The sequence below is a fragment of the Morus notabilis genome, unplaced genomic scaffold (assembly GCF_000414095.1).
Source record: "Morus notabilis unplaced genomic scaffold, ASM41409v2 Scaffold465, whole genome shotgun sequence".
Lineage (NCBI taxonomy): Eukaryota > Viridiplantae > Streptophyta > Magnoliopsida > Rosales > Moraceae > Morus > Morus notabilis.
This window is the reverse complement of record NW_010357673.1, coordinates 172661-187169: the sequence shown is the minus strand read 5'-3', so window position 1 is coordinate 187169 and position 14509 is coordinate 172661. Positions and strand designations below refer to the sequence as shown.

General features: G+C 37.5%; 1 protein-coding gene across 1 annotated transcript; it reads left to right on the top strand.

Annotated features, from left to right (window-relative positions):
* Positions 1-10774: 10774 nt before the first annotated feature.
* LOC21391272 (disease resistance protein RPM1) lies at positions 10775-13402 on the top strand. Its single transcript, XM_010090357.1, has one exon. The coding sequence runs from the start codon at positions 10775-10777 to the stop codon at positions 13400-13402; it is 2628 nt and encodes an 875-aa protein (XP_010088659.1).
* Positions 13403-14509: the final 1107 nt, after the last annotated feature.

Sequence of the window (14509 nt, the reverse complement as noted above, 5' to 3'; positions counted from 1 at the left end):
TTGTTGTTGGAATACATCACTGCTGACTTATTGTCACAAAATAACTTGAGTGGCCTTTCAATGCCATCCACTATTTGCAGCCATATTCCGTGATTGGACGCCTCATAACATGCTATGAACTCTGCTGCCATGGTAGAAGAGGCCATAAGAGACTGTTTAGCACTCTTCCAGGAGACAACACCTCCAGCTAGCAGGTAGATATAGCCCGACGTAGATTTCATACTATCTAGGCATCCAGCAAAATCAGAGTCAGTATACCCAATGATCTCAAGCTGATCCGACCTCCGATACGTGAGCATGCAGTCTTTTATTCTCTGCAAGTACCGCAAGACCCGTTTGGCTGCTTTCCAATGGTCTACTCCTGGATTACTTAAAAATCTGCCCAACATCCCAGTAACGTACGCAATATCCGGACGCGTACAAACATTAGCATACATTAGACTTCCTATTGCTGACGCATAAGGAATCTTCTGCATTTCCTTTTCCTCAAAATCATTCTTAGGGCACTGATTGAGACTAAACTTGTCTCCCTTAGCCACAGGGGTGTCACCTGATTTGTAATCCTACATGCCATATCTCTTGAGAACCTTTTCGATATAGCTCTTTTGTGATAATCCAAGAATACCCCGAGAGCGATCCCGGTGTATCTATATGCCTAATACAAAAGAGGCGTCACCAAGATCTTTCATCTCAAAATTCTTAGCTAGAAATCTCTTGGTTTCGTGCAATAAGCCTATATCGTTGCTGGCAAGAAAAATGTCATCGACATATAAATCCAGAAAAATGTATTTACTCCCACAGAACTTATGGTATATACAATCATCGACCAAATTCATCTCAAACCGAACGAGATGATCACTTGATAAAACTTGAAATACCATTGTCGAGATGCTTGTTTGAGTCCATAGATGGATTTCCTAAGTTTGCAAACCATATTCTTTGGGTCTCCTGACACAAAGTTTTCTGATTGCACCATATAGATTGTCTCATCAATGTTTCCATTGAGAAACGCTGTCTTTACATCCATCTGATGTAACTCAAGATTGAAATGCGCCACTAATGCCATTATAATCCTGAAAGAGTCATTTGAAGAAACCTGAGAGAAAGTCTCTTTATAGTCGATGCCTTCCTTTTGTGTAAAGCGCTTTGCGACAAGACGCGCCTTATACCTTTCCACATCGCCTTTCAAATCCCTCTTGGTCTTAAATATCCATTTGCAACCAATGGGTTTCGTTCGTTCTGGCAATAGGACAAGATCCCACACGTCATTGTCCTTCATGGACTTAATCTCCTCATTCATGGCATCAATCCACTTCTGAGAGTTAGAACTTTCCATGGCTTGACAGAAGTTGATCGGATCATCTTCCATCACTCCAATGTCTACCTCATGTTCTTGGAGAAATACAATGTAGTCATCTGGCACCGCACTTCTCCTTTCTCTAGTGGACCTCCTTAATAGCATAAGTTCTTGAAGTGGTAGAGTTTGTTCTTCTGGAACAACTTCTTGTATGGGAGGTTCTCTGACATTGTCTTGATTTGTTGTGTCTTGAACAAGGTCAGAAATGAGATCCTGATCAATGTCAATAGCACCTGTGGGAATATCAACATATTCCTCTTCGAAGACAAGGTCCCTAACTGTATCTCCCCCCGCAAACTTGACATCCTCAAAGAACCGGGCATTTCCCGACTCGAAAATCGACTTAGTCGTGGGATCATAAAACTTGTACCCCCTAGATCTTTCAGAGTATCTAATAAAATAGCAACTCATCGTCCTTGAGTCCAGTTTCTTTTCATTAGGCCTGTAAGGCCTTGCCTTAGATGGACATCCCCAAACATGCAAGTGTTTTAAACTAGGCTTATTGCCCGTCCAAAGCTCGTAAGGGGTTTTGGCAGTCGCTTTAGTTGGAATCCTGTTAAGGATATATGCTGCAGTCTTAAGCGCTTCTCCCCAGAGTGATTCTGGTAAGGTTGAATGACAAATCATACTCCTCACCATGTCTTTAAGCGTCTTGTTTCGTCTTTCAGCAACACCATTCAAAGTGGGCGAACCCGACATAGTGTACTGTGGGACGATACCGTATTCCTCTAGGAACTTAGCAAACGGCCCTGGACGTTGTTCACCTGAACCGTCATATCTACCATAATATTCACCACCACGGTCAGATCTGACACTTTTGATTCTTTTGCTGAGTTGGTTCTCAACTTCAGCCTTATAATTTTTGAACACATCCAACAACTGTGACTTTTCATGAATGAGATATATGTAGCCATATCTAGAAAAATCGTCTATGAACGTTATGAAATATTGTTGACCATTCCAAGCAACTGTAGGAAATGGCCCACAAATGTCCGTATGTATAAGTTCTAAGACGTCCAAAGTCCTGTTGGCTTCAAATACCTTTTATTAGTTTGTTTCCCCTTTATACAGTTAACACAAACATCAAAATCTGTGAAATCTAAGGGGTCTAGAATTTTGTCTGACACAAGTCTCTCTATTCTCTGTCTGGAGATATGACCTAATCTCTTGTGCCATAACGCGGCTGAATTCTCATTGGTTAATTTTCTCTTTATACCTCGTGTACTTAATTGCAGGGATTCATTAAATGAAGTAATTGTGTCAATTAAATAAAGATTATCATAACCTGACAAAGAACCGGAACCAACCAATTTTGAATCATGAAACAAATTAAATTTTACATTCCCAAATGAACAAGAATAACCAGATTTGTCCAAAGCAGAAATAGAAATCAAATTCCGTCTAAAAGACGGTACAATAAATGTCTCATCAAGATCCAAATAAAATCCAGTCTTTAATAATAATCTAAATTTTCCTATTGCTTCAACTTGAACCATCTTGCCATCGCCCACATAGATGTATCTTTCACCATCACTTGGGTTTCGGCAACTCAGGCAACCCTGCATAGACACACTGATGTGAGTTGTTGCACCTGAATCTATCCACCAAGTGTGTCTAGGTACCGAAGTTAAATTAACCTCATAACAAACCAAACTAAGAAGCACACCTTTCTTAGCACGCCATGCGTGATAGTTGGTGCAATGCTTCTTTCTATGCCTTTCAACTCCACAGAAGTAACAACCTGTACCTTCTGGTTCAACCGGTTTCTTTTGTTGTTTCTTCTGAGGTGCTGTATATGTAGCTTCCTTCTTTCTTTTCTTTCCCTTGTCCTTGTCCTTAGAGGTTGAGGCCAGGTGAGCACTTTATGCCTTATCTTGCTTCAGCCTTTCCTCTTCCTAAACACAGTGTGATATGAGCTCATTTAGAGACCAAGTCTCTTTCTGACAATTGTAGCTCACCTTAAACTGGTTAAATTGTGCCAGAAGGGATATCAAAATCAGATGCACCAACAAGTCCTCAGAGAGTTCAAGCTTAAGTGCTTTCAATTTTGAAGCAAGATGAGACAACTCTAGGATGTACTCCCTGATATTGCCTTTGCCCCTATACCTAATTGAAATTAGACATGTCAAGAGCGTACCTATTTTAGCCTTTTCGTTCTTGACAAACCTCTTTTCAATGTCCGCAAGGAACTCTTTAGCTGTAGTAATTTTATCAGACATTGTGCCCCTGAATGCTTCCGGAATGGCCTTATTCATGATCATCATACACATGCGATTTGATTTCTCCCACCTTTCCATATCCCTCTTTTCATCAGAGGTACTCTTATCCGTAAGAGGTGGAGGAGAATCAACCCTTAACGCAAGGTCGAGATCCATGACTCCGAGAACTATCAAGAGGTTCTCTTGCCATGACTTAAAGTTAGAGCCATTCAGCATAGGAATAGAGTTGATGTTAGTAGTAATATTAGCAGGAGTCATAGCTAAACAGAGAACAACAAACAAACAAACAAAACAAGCTCACATAAGTCCCAACACAAAAATTAAATTCAAATAAAGGTAAACCCCATCTCAAGATACCCTCCATTAACATTTCATCTTTGGACAAAATGTTAACTTGTAAGTGATATATTGGTGTAATAATCAAACACTGATAATAAGAACACGCCAAACAATAAATCTTCCTTTGGGCCGATTTATTGTTCACATGTAAAACTGAATAATTATCACGCGTTTATTACCGCATGTGCACATGTAATTCTGTTAAATATTGATCTTCCTTTGGGCCGATCAATATTCACATAAGTTATATATACACAACTGTTTATATTCCAAAACAAATTAATTTCCACAAGAGATGTCACTTTGGTGACATGTTGCTTTAATTAATTCATCTCAAAATATATATATAACCATACCAATATCTAAATTTAAAATTGCACCAAAATGACCAAAAAAAAAAAATCGGTCAAAGTCAACTGTTGGTCAAAGTCAAAGGTCAAACTTTGACCGGTCAAGTCAATGGTGATGACCATGTGGGGGTTGGACCGGGTCGGAACCCAGATCCTAAACCAGTCCGTTTTCCTTATCTGGGCAACAGGCGTAGTTCTAAGGGCCTGAAGGCCCTTTCACTTTTTTTTTTTTTTTTAAATGGCTGTGGGCGAAGCCCACAACCTAGTCTCCTGTCACGGCCTAATTGGGCCCGTGTATCTCAAAATGGCCAGAAGGCCTGTACCCTTTTTTTTTTAAATGCATGTGGGCTAAGCCCACAACCAGCTTCATGTCACGGGCCCCATTGGGCCCGTGCATCTCAAACCCTAGGGGTCTGTTCGACCCCTAGGTGAACTGGCGGCCAAACGGCCGCTAGTTGCAGAAACCTCGGCCAGACGGCCGAGGTTCATGTTTTCCGGTAGCCCAAAAGCTGTGCCAGAATACCCAGACGCCGGCGGCAGCAAGGACGGCCGCCGACTCAATATCCAGAAGAATTTTTTTTTTTTTTAAATTCCTTATGCGGCAGCCATGGCTGCCGCTTTCTCCTTACTGCCGCGGCTGTCTCTTGCCGGCACGGCCAAAGGCCACACCTTATCCACAGAGCTAGCGGCGGCAGAAGCTACCGCCGGCCAAAGTGTTGATTTGGGTTCAATAAACCCAAATTTCCAAAATTATCCGAGAAGTGTTCTATAACCGTAAGAAAAATTATATCCGAAATTGCCCAAAATTGTTCTCAAAATTCAACAACTCCAAACTTAAAATTGTTAAATTCAAGAACACCAAACATATCACGATAGATCGATAATAAATTCGATTCTCAATGATTCAACATGGAGAGGCTCTGATACCACTTGTTAGAAATCAAAGATTTGGTGAAAACCACCACGAAAAAGCCAAGAACATTCATGTTAGATCATCAAGAATTAATAAATTTGTAAGCGGAAGCATACCTGAATCTATATTGCTTGATTTCTCTCTAGAGTCGTGCAGTTTGTCTTCCAGATCAACATGTTTTCCTAGAGAACCCTTTAACTTTCTCTTTGTACTCTTTCTGATGATGGGATGTCAGAATGAATGAAATGATACTACGTGTGATCTGGGGACCATAACTGCCATTTATAGATAACTTCCCTGTTATCTTTTAGTATTTCTACTTTAGCCCATCATAAAAATAGAAATTACCCTTAAGTCTCTACACATTAAAGGTTCACCCCCTATTAGATACATTAAAGCCCAAAATACCTAAACCTTAGTAGATCACTTTTAATTAGGCTTAACCTTATATGACAGCCTGGAACACATAATTATTTACATATAAGCCCAACGTTGGATTAAGGATCCAACATCTTCATCCTCCAGCCTTCTCTCTCCCGAATCTCCCCCTCCGACTCCACTTCAGCTCTCTCCCATTCCTCCTCCTTCCGTGGCGGATTTGATCCCTCGCGCGATAATCACGTTTCGTTTCCGACTACGTCGCATTTCAAGGTCGGCCGCATCCCGGCGGCGCTGCCGCAATAGAGGCTGAGGATCGTCGTCACCGGTGGGGCCGGATTCGTCGGGAGCCGCCATTCTTGAGTCCTTCTTAACAAGATCGTCGATCTCAAATTCGCAAGGGGACGAGCCACACGACAAGCTTATGCGACTCGCGATCTCTGATCAACGGAGTTTGCATCACGACAGAGAACAAAAATAGAGAGAAGAAACTTGGAAGAGAGAGAAATGAGATCCGAAAGCCGCCATGAAATCTGGTGACTTCGCCTGAGGAGCATCGAGCTCCACTGTGGCGTGAGCTTTCTAAAATCGCCATTGCTCCAGATGAAATTTGGGGAAAAAAGTGAAGAAGAAGATGCTTTTCTAACGGGGGGTATTTAAGTCCTTTTACTGAAAAAAGGCACGTGATGTGTCACGTCACATGTTTTATTAAAAATTTAAGAGACGTTTAGTAAAGAGATTCATACTATGATTTGAATCATAGTTCATGGTTCGCTACAGTTTTTTCTCTCATAAAAAATGCACGTAAATTAAAAATAATTCTAATCTCATGATTCTAATTTATGAACCAAAGTCTTTTTAATGAAATTTGATAAAAAAAAATACTAAACGGTCACATTTTAAAAAATTTAAGAGTTGTTTTATAAAAAAAATAAAAATTAAACTGTTACTTATTAAAAAGTTTGAGAACAATATGTGTAATTTACTCTTTTAAAAAAATATATTTAGAGAGAAATGAGGTGAAAAATGAAATTTAGAAGTTTTTTTAAGTTTTTAATTTAAAACTTAAAATATAAAATTGTGTCATAATTTACAATTTTTAAAAAATATGTTATAATATATTAATCACTTCACCAATTATATAATTTTCCTCTTTATCCAAAAAAAAAATCTTAGATAAGTAATTTTCTAGTATAGTAATTAATGTGTGACGCCTAAACAAAAAGAACAAAGCTATGGGACACAAAATAATAACCCCCATGATATTCCTCGCGACCTTCTTTTATTTGGCTTTCATTACAACTTGCTCCAGGCCAATTCCAAACCCCTTTGCATCCCACTGTGGAATATTTCTATATTTACGCAGTAAAAAAATAAATTGAAATAAAAATAACAAATAAATAAATAAAATAAAGATTTAGGTAGTTCGAAAAAATTTTTTACGCCTGCATAAAAGAGAGAAAAATTCACTAATATTTTTAGAATTGCACACTCATACAATTTTTTCACTTTTTCTCTCTACCCAAAACCTCTTACACCATTATATATCTCTCTCCTCACTTTTGACTTACTCCTACCCATATTCGGATCTGACTATGCCACTAAAACTTGTTCAGTATGAGATGTAACACTAGGTTTTTTTATATTTGTTGTCTTTAACAAAGCAGTCAACATCTCATCTATAGTCAACGTCGTCTTTCTAACTAAAAGTATAGTCACCAAAGTCTCATATGATTTGGGTAGAGAGGCCAATAAAACTACAACTTTATCTTCCTCATCAATTTTGACCTATATACTTAACAATTGAGTTATGCACTTATTAAAATTATTTATATGATCCATAACATCAATTTTCTCATCCATCTTTAACTCATATAATTGCTTCTTCAAATATAATCTATATGCTAGGGATTTTGACATATTAACTTTTTCTAATTTTTTTCATAACTCAGAAGGAGATGTTTAATTCATAACACTATATTTCAGTTCAAGAACCAAACTTAAACGAATAGTGCTTCCTGCTTTTGCTTCCAATTCTTCATAATCTTCATCTTTCATATATGCTGGCTTCTTTTCTTGCACACTTTCAGTAATCTTTGTTGAATCCAAACATCTTTCACCGTACTCTACTAAATGCTGAAATTACTTTTTTCGTCAAATTGCTCAATATTCTCAAACTTTATCCCGGACATCATCTTGACTTTTTTTTTAATCTTCACCACTGCTCTAATACCAGTTGTTGGAAAAAATACACCCCTATACCCACGCAACAGAAAAATAAACCGAAACAAAAATAACAAAAAAATAGAGAAAATAAAGATTTAGGTGGTTCAGAAAAATTTCCTATGTCCATAGAAGAGGGAGAAAAATTCACTCAGTTTTATAATTACACACTCATATAACTTTCTCACATTCTCTCTCTACCTAAAACCCTTACACCATTACCTATCTCTCTCCTTACTTTTCTCTCTTTCTCTCAAAAAAAATACATTCTTTCTCTACACTATTATATGAGCACACTTTTTTAACTCAAAATAGTAAATTTTTCAAAATTAATTTGAGTCACTTACCTAACGCCACCCATCTCCACCTTTCCCCGCCGTCTTCACCATCGGCGACTCAACCATCGACTCGGGCAACAACAACGGGCTTGCAACGATCTTCCGAGGCGACCACCCTCCATACGGCCGTTACTTTCCCGCAGTGGCGGAGCCAGCCTTTCACTTCAGTGGGGGCGTACACTAAATTTTTTTTTAACAAATTATCTTATTGGAGGTATATAAGAAAATATATTTATTTTAGTAGGGGCATATATTATTTCAATGAAGGCTTAAGTGTAAAGTTTTAAAATTTTTAAAAGGTAATTTTTTTCAAAAAAATTTGAATGGGGGTGGCTGCCCCAGCTCATCTTCAAGTGGCTCCGCCATTGCTTTCCCGGCCACAAGCCAACAGGCAGGTTTTCTAATGGAAAGCTCACTACTGACTACTTGGTCATCAACTTGGGCATCAAGGACCCCTTGCTGGCCTACCTAAGCCCGTCGCCGACCGACCAGGACCTCGCCACTGGTGTCAGCTTCGCCTCCGGGGGCTTCGGCTTAGACGATGCCACCACTGCCCTCACCGGGGTCATAGACATGGCTAGGCCGTTGTAATACTTCTATGAGGCCATCAACAGATTGGAGAGAGCTTTGGGGAGAAACAAGTCCCAGGAATTGGTGAGGAATTCGATGTTTGTTATTAGTGTTGGGACAAATGATGTCGTGTTTAATCTAATAGAGTTATACATATTCATTCAGGTATGCATATTCATTTGAAGATAATATAATAGAGTTGTAAGAGATTGGGTGCTATTCCTAGCATCATGTAGTTCTATTAGTCATGATGATGATTATTATTTTATGTGATCTTATATGATCACATGTTTATTTTTTTATTCATTTATTTTGTGCAGAGTTGTGTCACGCAGCAGAACATCGACTCTCAAACCTACAACTCCAAACTTCAACTCCTCTCTAACCTCTAATCCTCCTTGCCTGACTCTGGAACCGTTACTTTGACATCTATGGTGTTATGATGGACGTGATCACTTACCCATCTAAATATGGTAACATGCAACATAAGAAAATCTTGTACTCATATTTGCTTTAATTTGGGTTTTGATATTAATATTTTGCTAATTGAACACTTAATTTCTTTTTATTGGTTTTTATAATTGAAGGATTTCAAAACACTATTCAAGGTTGCCGTGGAGCAGACTTGATGGATACGGGTCCTCTATGCATTTTGGGTTTGCCAATGTGTTCTGATCCATCTCAATTCGCCTAATAATCTGTCCAAAAAGATACATATATAATTTTTTTTAATTTTTAAAATGTTATTATATTTATTTTAATTTTTATTGTCATAATAAAAGTTCTATACTTATAAAATACACTCTATCATATTTTTATTGATATGTATTAAAACTTGAAATGGTGAACTTTTAGACATTTACTATTTTTAAATTATATTATAAACTTGAATCTTATTTTTATTTTTATTGATTAACGATTTTACACTTTTTGTGAATTATTGAAAACTTCTTTAATCTTAAGTTTAAACTGCCTAAACCAAACTGCTCATGGTTCAATTTGATTTTTGTTAAAAACATTAAACCGTAAAAACTGCCTAAAACAAAAAATTATTTTTAATTTAATTGGTGGTATCTAAAAAAAGGGCCCAAACTCACTGCAAACGTTTGATCAGTTAGCACCAATAATCAATAACTAAAATGACGTGTAGCTTTGAATAAGAAAATCGTTTTTGTTTTAGCTAAACTTTATCTCGTTTACTGTTTTTTATATATCACATAGAAAAATACATAAATGTACCATATATTTTAGATTTAATGAAAACGTAAATAAGGGATTTTGGTCTTTATCAATTATATACTAAATAATGGATTTTGGTCTTTATCAATTATATACTAAGGCATTTACTTATTTATCAAATTAGGACCGTTTAATATTGCTCTTTTTTTTTTTTTTTGAATGGTTAATATTGTTCAATTTTGAGTAAGAGCAATGACCAAAATGTTGTTGAAGAGAGAAGAAAAAAAAAATACAACTAAACGAGATGTCCTTTCATTTCAATGTCATACGATAAGTTTAGAAAACAACATACTTTATAACGATATATTGTGGATGATATATTTTTACAGGAGTAGTATCCATTGAATAACAATGCAAAAAAGTTTTGGATTGTCCACATTGTACTCTTATTTATTTCTTAAAAAAATAAGATTAATACCTACGTAAACATGAGGAGGAGAAGGAGGAGGAGGAGGAGGAGGAGAAGGAGAAGAAGAAGAGAAGAAGAAGAAAGGCCGGTTGTTAGAGAATATCAAAAAAAAAAAAAAATTAATTCTCTAATTAGAATAAAGAATGTCGACCAATTCAAAGTTCTAAACAACAATTGGTTGGATTAACATTACTTTCATACAAATATTATATATGCATTGACGGGGACATCAAGAAATACTTTTGGCATTTACCACAAAATGTACTAATAACATAGGTTTCGGCCTGCAATTACCACCAATGTTAAGAATACTAAATAAGAGGTCCGTTTCATTGGTCTTTATATATGCATTGCTAGCCATAATGTGCAACAAATTATTGTATCGCTGCAAGTATTGGAAAACCATTAATTTCTCACACTAAACCTTGAGGATTGAGCAATGGTCGAAACTTTCTTGAGCCATGTCATTGAGAAATTGATTCAATTTCTCACCGAAAATGCGGCGGAATCATTGGAGGGATCGTTCCAGAGCGATGTCAAAAGTCTAAAAAAAGAACTCGAGAGGATTCAGCCTTTGCTAAAAGATGCAGACACAAAGTACTTGGAGACAGGAGATGTCAGCAAGGCGACGAAAGCATGGGTGAGGAGAGTAAGGGAAAAGGCCGATCACATCGAAGATATCATCGATGAATATCTTCGACGCGAGGGCCAAGATCGCGATGATGGTGTTTATGATCAGCATGAAAAACCACGCCGCGACATCACTTCTGAGATTCGAAGCGTTAAAGATTCGTTACGAGAGATCAAACCGTTGAGTGGTAGCGAAACAAGAAAGGTGGCACGACGCGACATTGTGGGTATTGGAGCCACAAAGAAGGAGGTTATAAGAAGGTTGACGGAGGGAGAATCTAGTCGCTCTGTGATTTCATTGGTAGGTCAAGATGGGATTGGCAAGACAACTCTAGCTTGGGAAGTCTACGACGACGATGTGGTGAAAGGGCACTTTGATTGCCGTGCTTGGATCACTGTGTCTCAATCATGCGACGCGGAGAAGCTTCTAAGGACCATGACAAGTCAAATTCTCCTAGGAGGCGAAAGAATGGCGGAAGAATCTACTGCGGATGAGGCGACCAATCATCTAAGGCAGTATCTAGTGGCAAAGAGGTACGTCATTGTCTTCGATGATGTTGGGGAAAAAAAGATTTGGGAAGTCATAAAGCATTCTTTGCCCGAAAATGAAAAAGGCAGTAGGATAATAATCACAACGCGCAATGCGGTTTCTTGTAAGGAAAACTCGTGTGATTATGTCCTAGATTTAAAACCTTGGTCGCTGTACATGGCTTGGGAATTATTTTGCAAAAAGGCGTTTGGAAATAATTACGATTGTAAGAGGCATTGTTCTGAAGGGTTCAAGCAATTGTGCTGTGAGATTATTAGCAAATGTGAAGGCTTGCCATGCATTATTTCAACCGTTGCTCGTCTCTTATCCACCAAAGAGAGGGTTTCCGAATGGAGAGGAGTGCTCGAAATTCTCGGTTCGGAGAACGACAAAATGAATGTTATTTCAAAAGCTCGCTCTCTGATGAGTTACTTTGATCTACCTTACCACCTCAAAACCTGTTTGCTATACTTCGTCGTCTTTCCTCGAGGCCATCGAATTTACGACACTACGCTGTACGGACTGTGGATTGCTGATGGTCTTGTTAAAGCAAGAGAAGACAAGACACTGGAGGAAGTTGCTGAAGAGTACTTGAATGAGCTAATCCAAAGAAACTTGGTTGCTTTTCAAGTGATACCTGGAGAAAGTAAGTTATGCCAAGTCGATTACTTGTTGCATGAGATGATCTTATCAAGGGCTGATGAACTGTTCTTTTGTCAAATTTGGGATCAAAATAGGCCAAGATTTATCGGAAAAAGTCCTCGCCTGGCAATCTTTGGCGATCCACACAATGTTCTGGAAACTATTGATCAGAACAATGAGCTTCGCTCTGTCTTTCTTTTTAATGCCAGTAGTAAGAAGTTGACCAAGTCTTTTATCGCAAATCTGTTTGAAAAGTTCAAGCTTCTAAAGGTGTTGAGCATTGAAAATGCTCCTCTCTATAACCTTCCAGATGAAGTAGAAAGTTTGTTCCACTTGGATTACTTAAGTTTGAAGTATACGGCTCTCAAGAAGCTTCCGAAATCCATTGGTAAGCTACGCAATCTACAATCACTGGACGTGAGATATACCCTAGTAGAAGAGCTACCTATTGAAATTAACAAGCTTCGAAAGCTTCGACAACTTTTGGCCTACAATACGGCTTGTGACAGGCTTGGAGGTTTCCGCGGATTGAAGATACACGAAGGATTCGGATGCTTGGAAAGCTTACAAACACTAACATTGGTAGAAGCACACCCCGGCATTGATGCGGCTAGTTTTGTAAAAGTGTTAGAGAAGTTAAAACAGTTGAGGTGGTTAGATGTTTGCCAATTGACCGCGGAAACAGCTAGGGCTCTTTGTGGTTCCATTGCAAAGATGAACCGCCTCGAACGGATATGCCTAGCTTCGGTCAACAGAGATGAAATTCTAGATATACATGAGATGCCATGTTCCGATCACGTTCACTTGTGGGACGTACTTCTGATCGGCCCGTTGAAAACAATGCCTGACTGGATCCCGAGGCTTCGAAGTCTACGCTCGTTGGTTTTGCAACACGCAAGATTGGTCGATGAACCGATCCAATGTCTCAAGGGCTTGACCAACTTGGAGGGCCTTTTTTTCATGCACAATGCATATGATGGAGAGGAGCTTCATTTTGAGGAAGGTTTCTTTGAGAAACTCAAGAGCCTTACCGTAAGGGGATTGAAAGGACTGAAGATGGTGAGGATAGATAAAGGAGCATTGCCTCTTGTTGAAGTGCTTCTTATTGTTGAGAGCCCTTTGCTGAAGAAGGTGGAGACCATTGAGCACTTGACAAACACCAAACAACTCTTGGTTGAGATTCCACAACCAATATTTCAGTCTGGAGGATCTGTCAATATTGAAATAAAAGGTACACCCCACTATTGCACTTTTGTTTTTAAATAAAACAATATTAGTATAATTCTGAGGAGAATTCCATTCAAGAAAATAAATAATTTTTAGGACAACAAATATGTGATTTGGCATAATTAAGGAAAAATATCTTACCAGTAAAACACGGTTTTAATAGTCAAATAATGACTTCATAGTCACTATATTTGATTAAGAAATGTTCGAAAATTTATGTATTAATCTGATGGCTAAAACTGTATCCTATTAATAGGGTATTTTGTCGTAACCCACTATAGATTTCTTCTTGATTTTTAATTTGTATCTCTATTTATCTTGATCTTTTTACCTGCTTGTTTGCTCATGCTCATTTAATACTCTCTTCTTAATAACTTTGTCTCTTTTTCTTCTTTTATATCTTTCCCCTAAATCTCTCTTTTGCATTTATATATCTCTTTGCTGCTAATATATACTTTCTCCCCCACATACTAACCAGTTCACCCCTAATTGCAGAAAAAGTTTCCCAAATAGCTTTCCCTACCATTGAAGAACAGGAATAATGGAATTGAAGTTTGACTTAATATGTTGTCTTCTTCTGATCTTTCATCATCAAGGACACAAATCAATGACTTTATACTTGATAGTGTATGATTTGAAATAATAAAGAAGTTGCTAAACTTTAGTAGTCCTATTTATTTATCATGTCTTTTTTTTTTTTTTTTTTTTTTTTTTTTTTGGGGGTATTTTTTTTTAAAAACAGTTTTCCTGCGTTTTTTTTTTTTTTTTTTTTTTTTTTTTTGTATTGGGTGTATATTTTTTTAAAAACAGTGTTCCTGCAGTTTTTAGTTTTTATTGATTTATAATTAGTTATGTTACTTTTGAATAATTAATAATAGCATTTAATATATTTATTTCTAGTATATTATCCGACAAAGAAGAAGAATGCGCAATATCTTTGTCGCAGAATACGTGTGAAAAGTAGAGATTATGATGAATTTAGGTGCTTTAGGTGAAAAGCACAGTAGTTTGGCAACACTTTTATTGGACAAACCATCTCAAATTATTGCTTAAATAAACTCAGGAGAAAAAGAGTGCGTAACTAAATAAATAAATAAAGAGACTACTTTTTTTAATAGATAAATAATTGAACAAACTAATTACCGC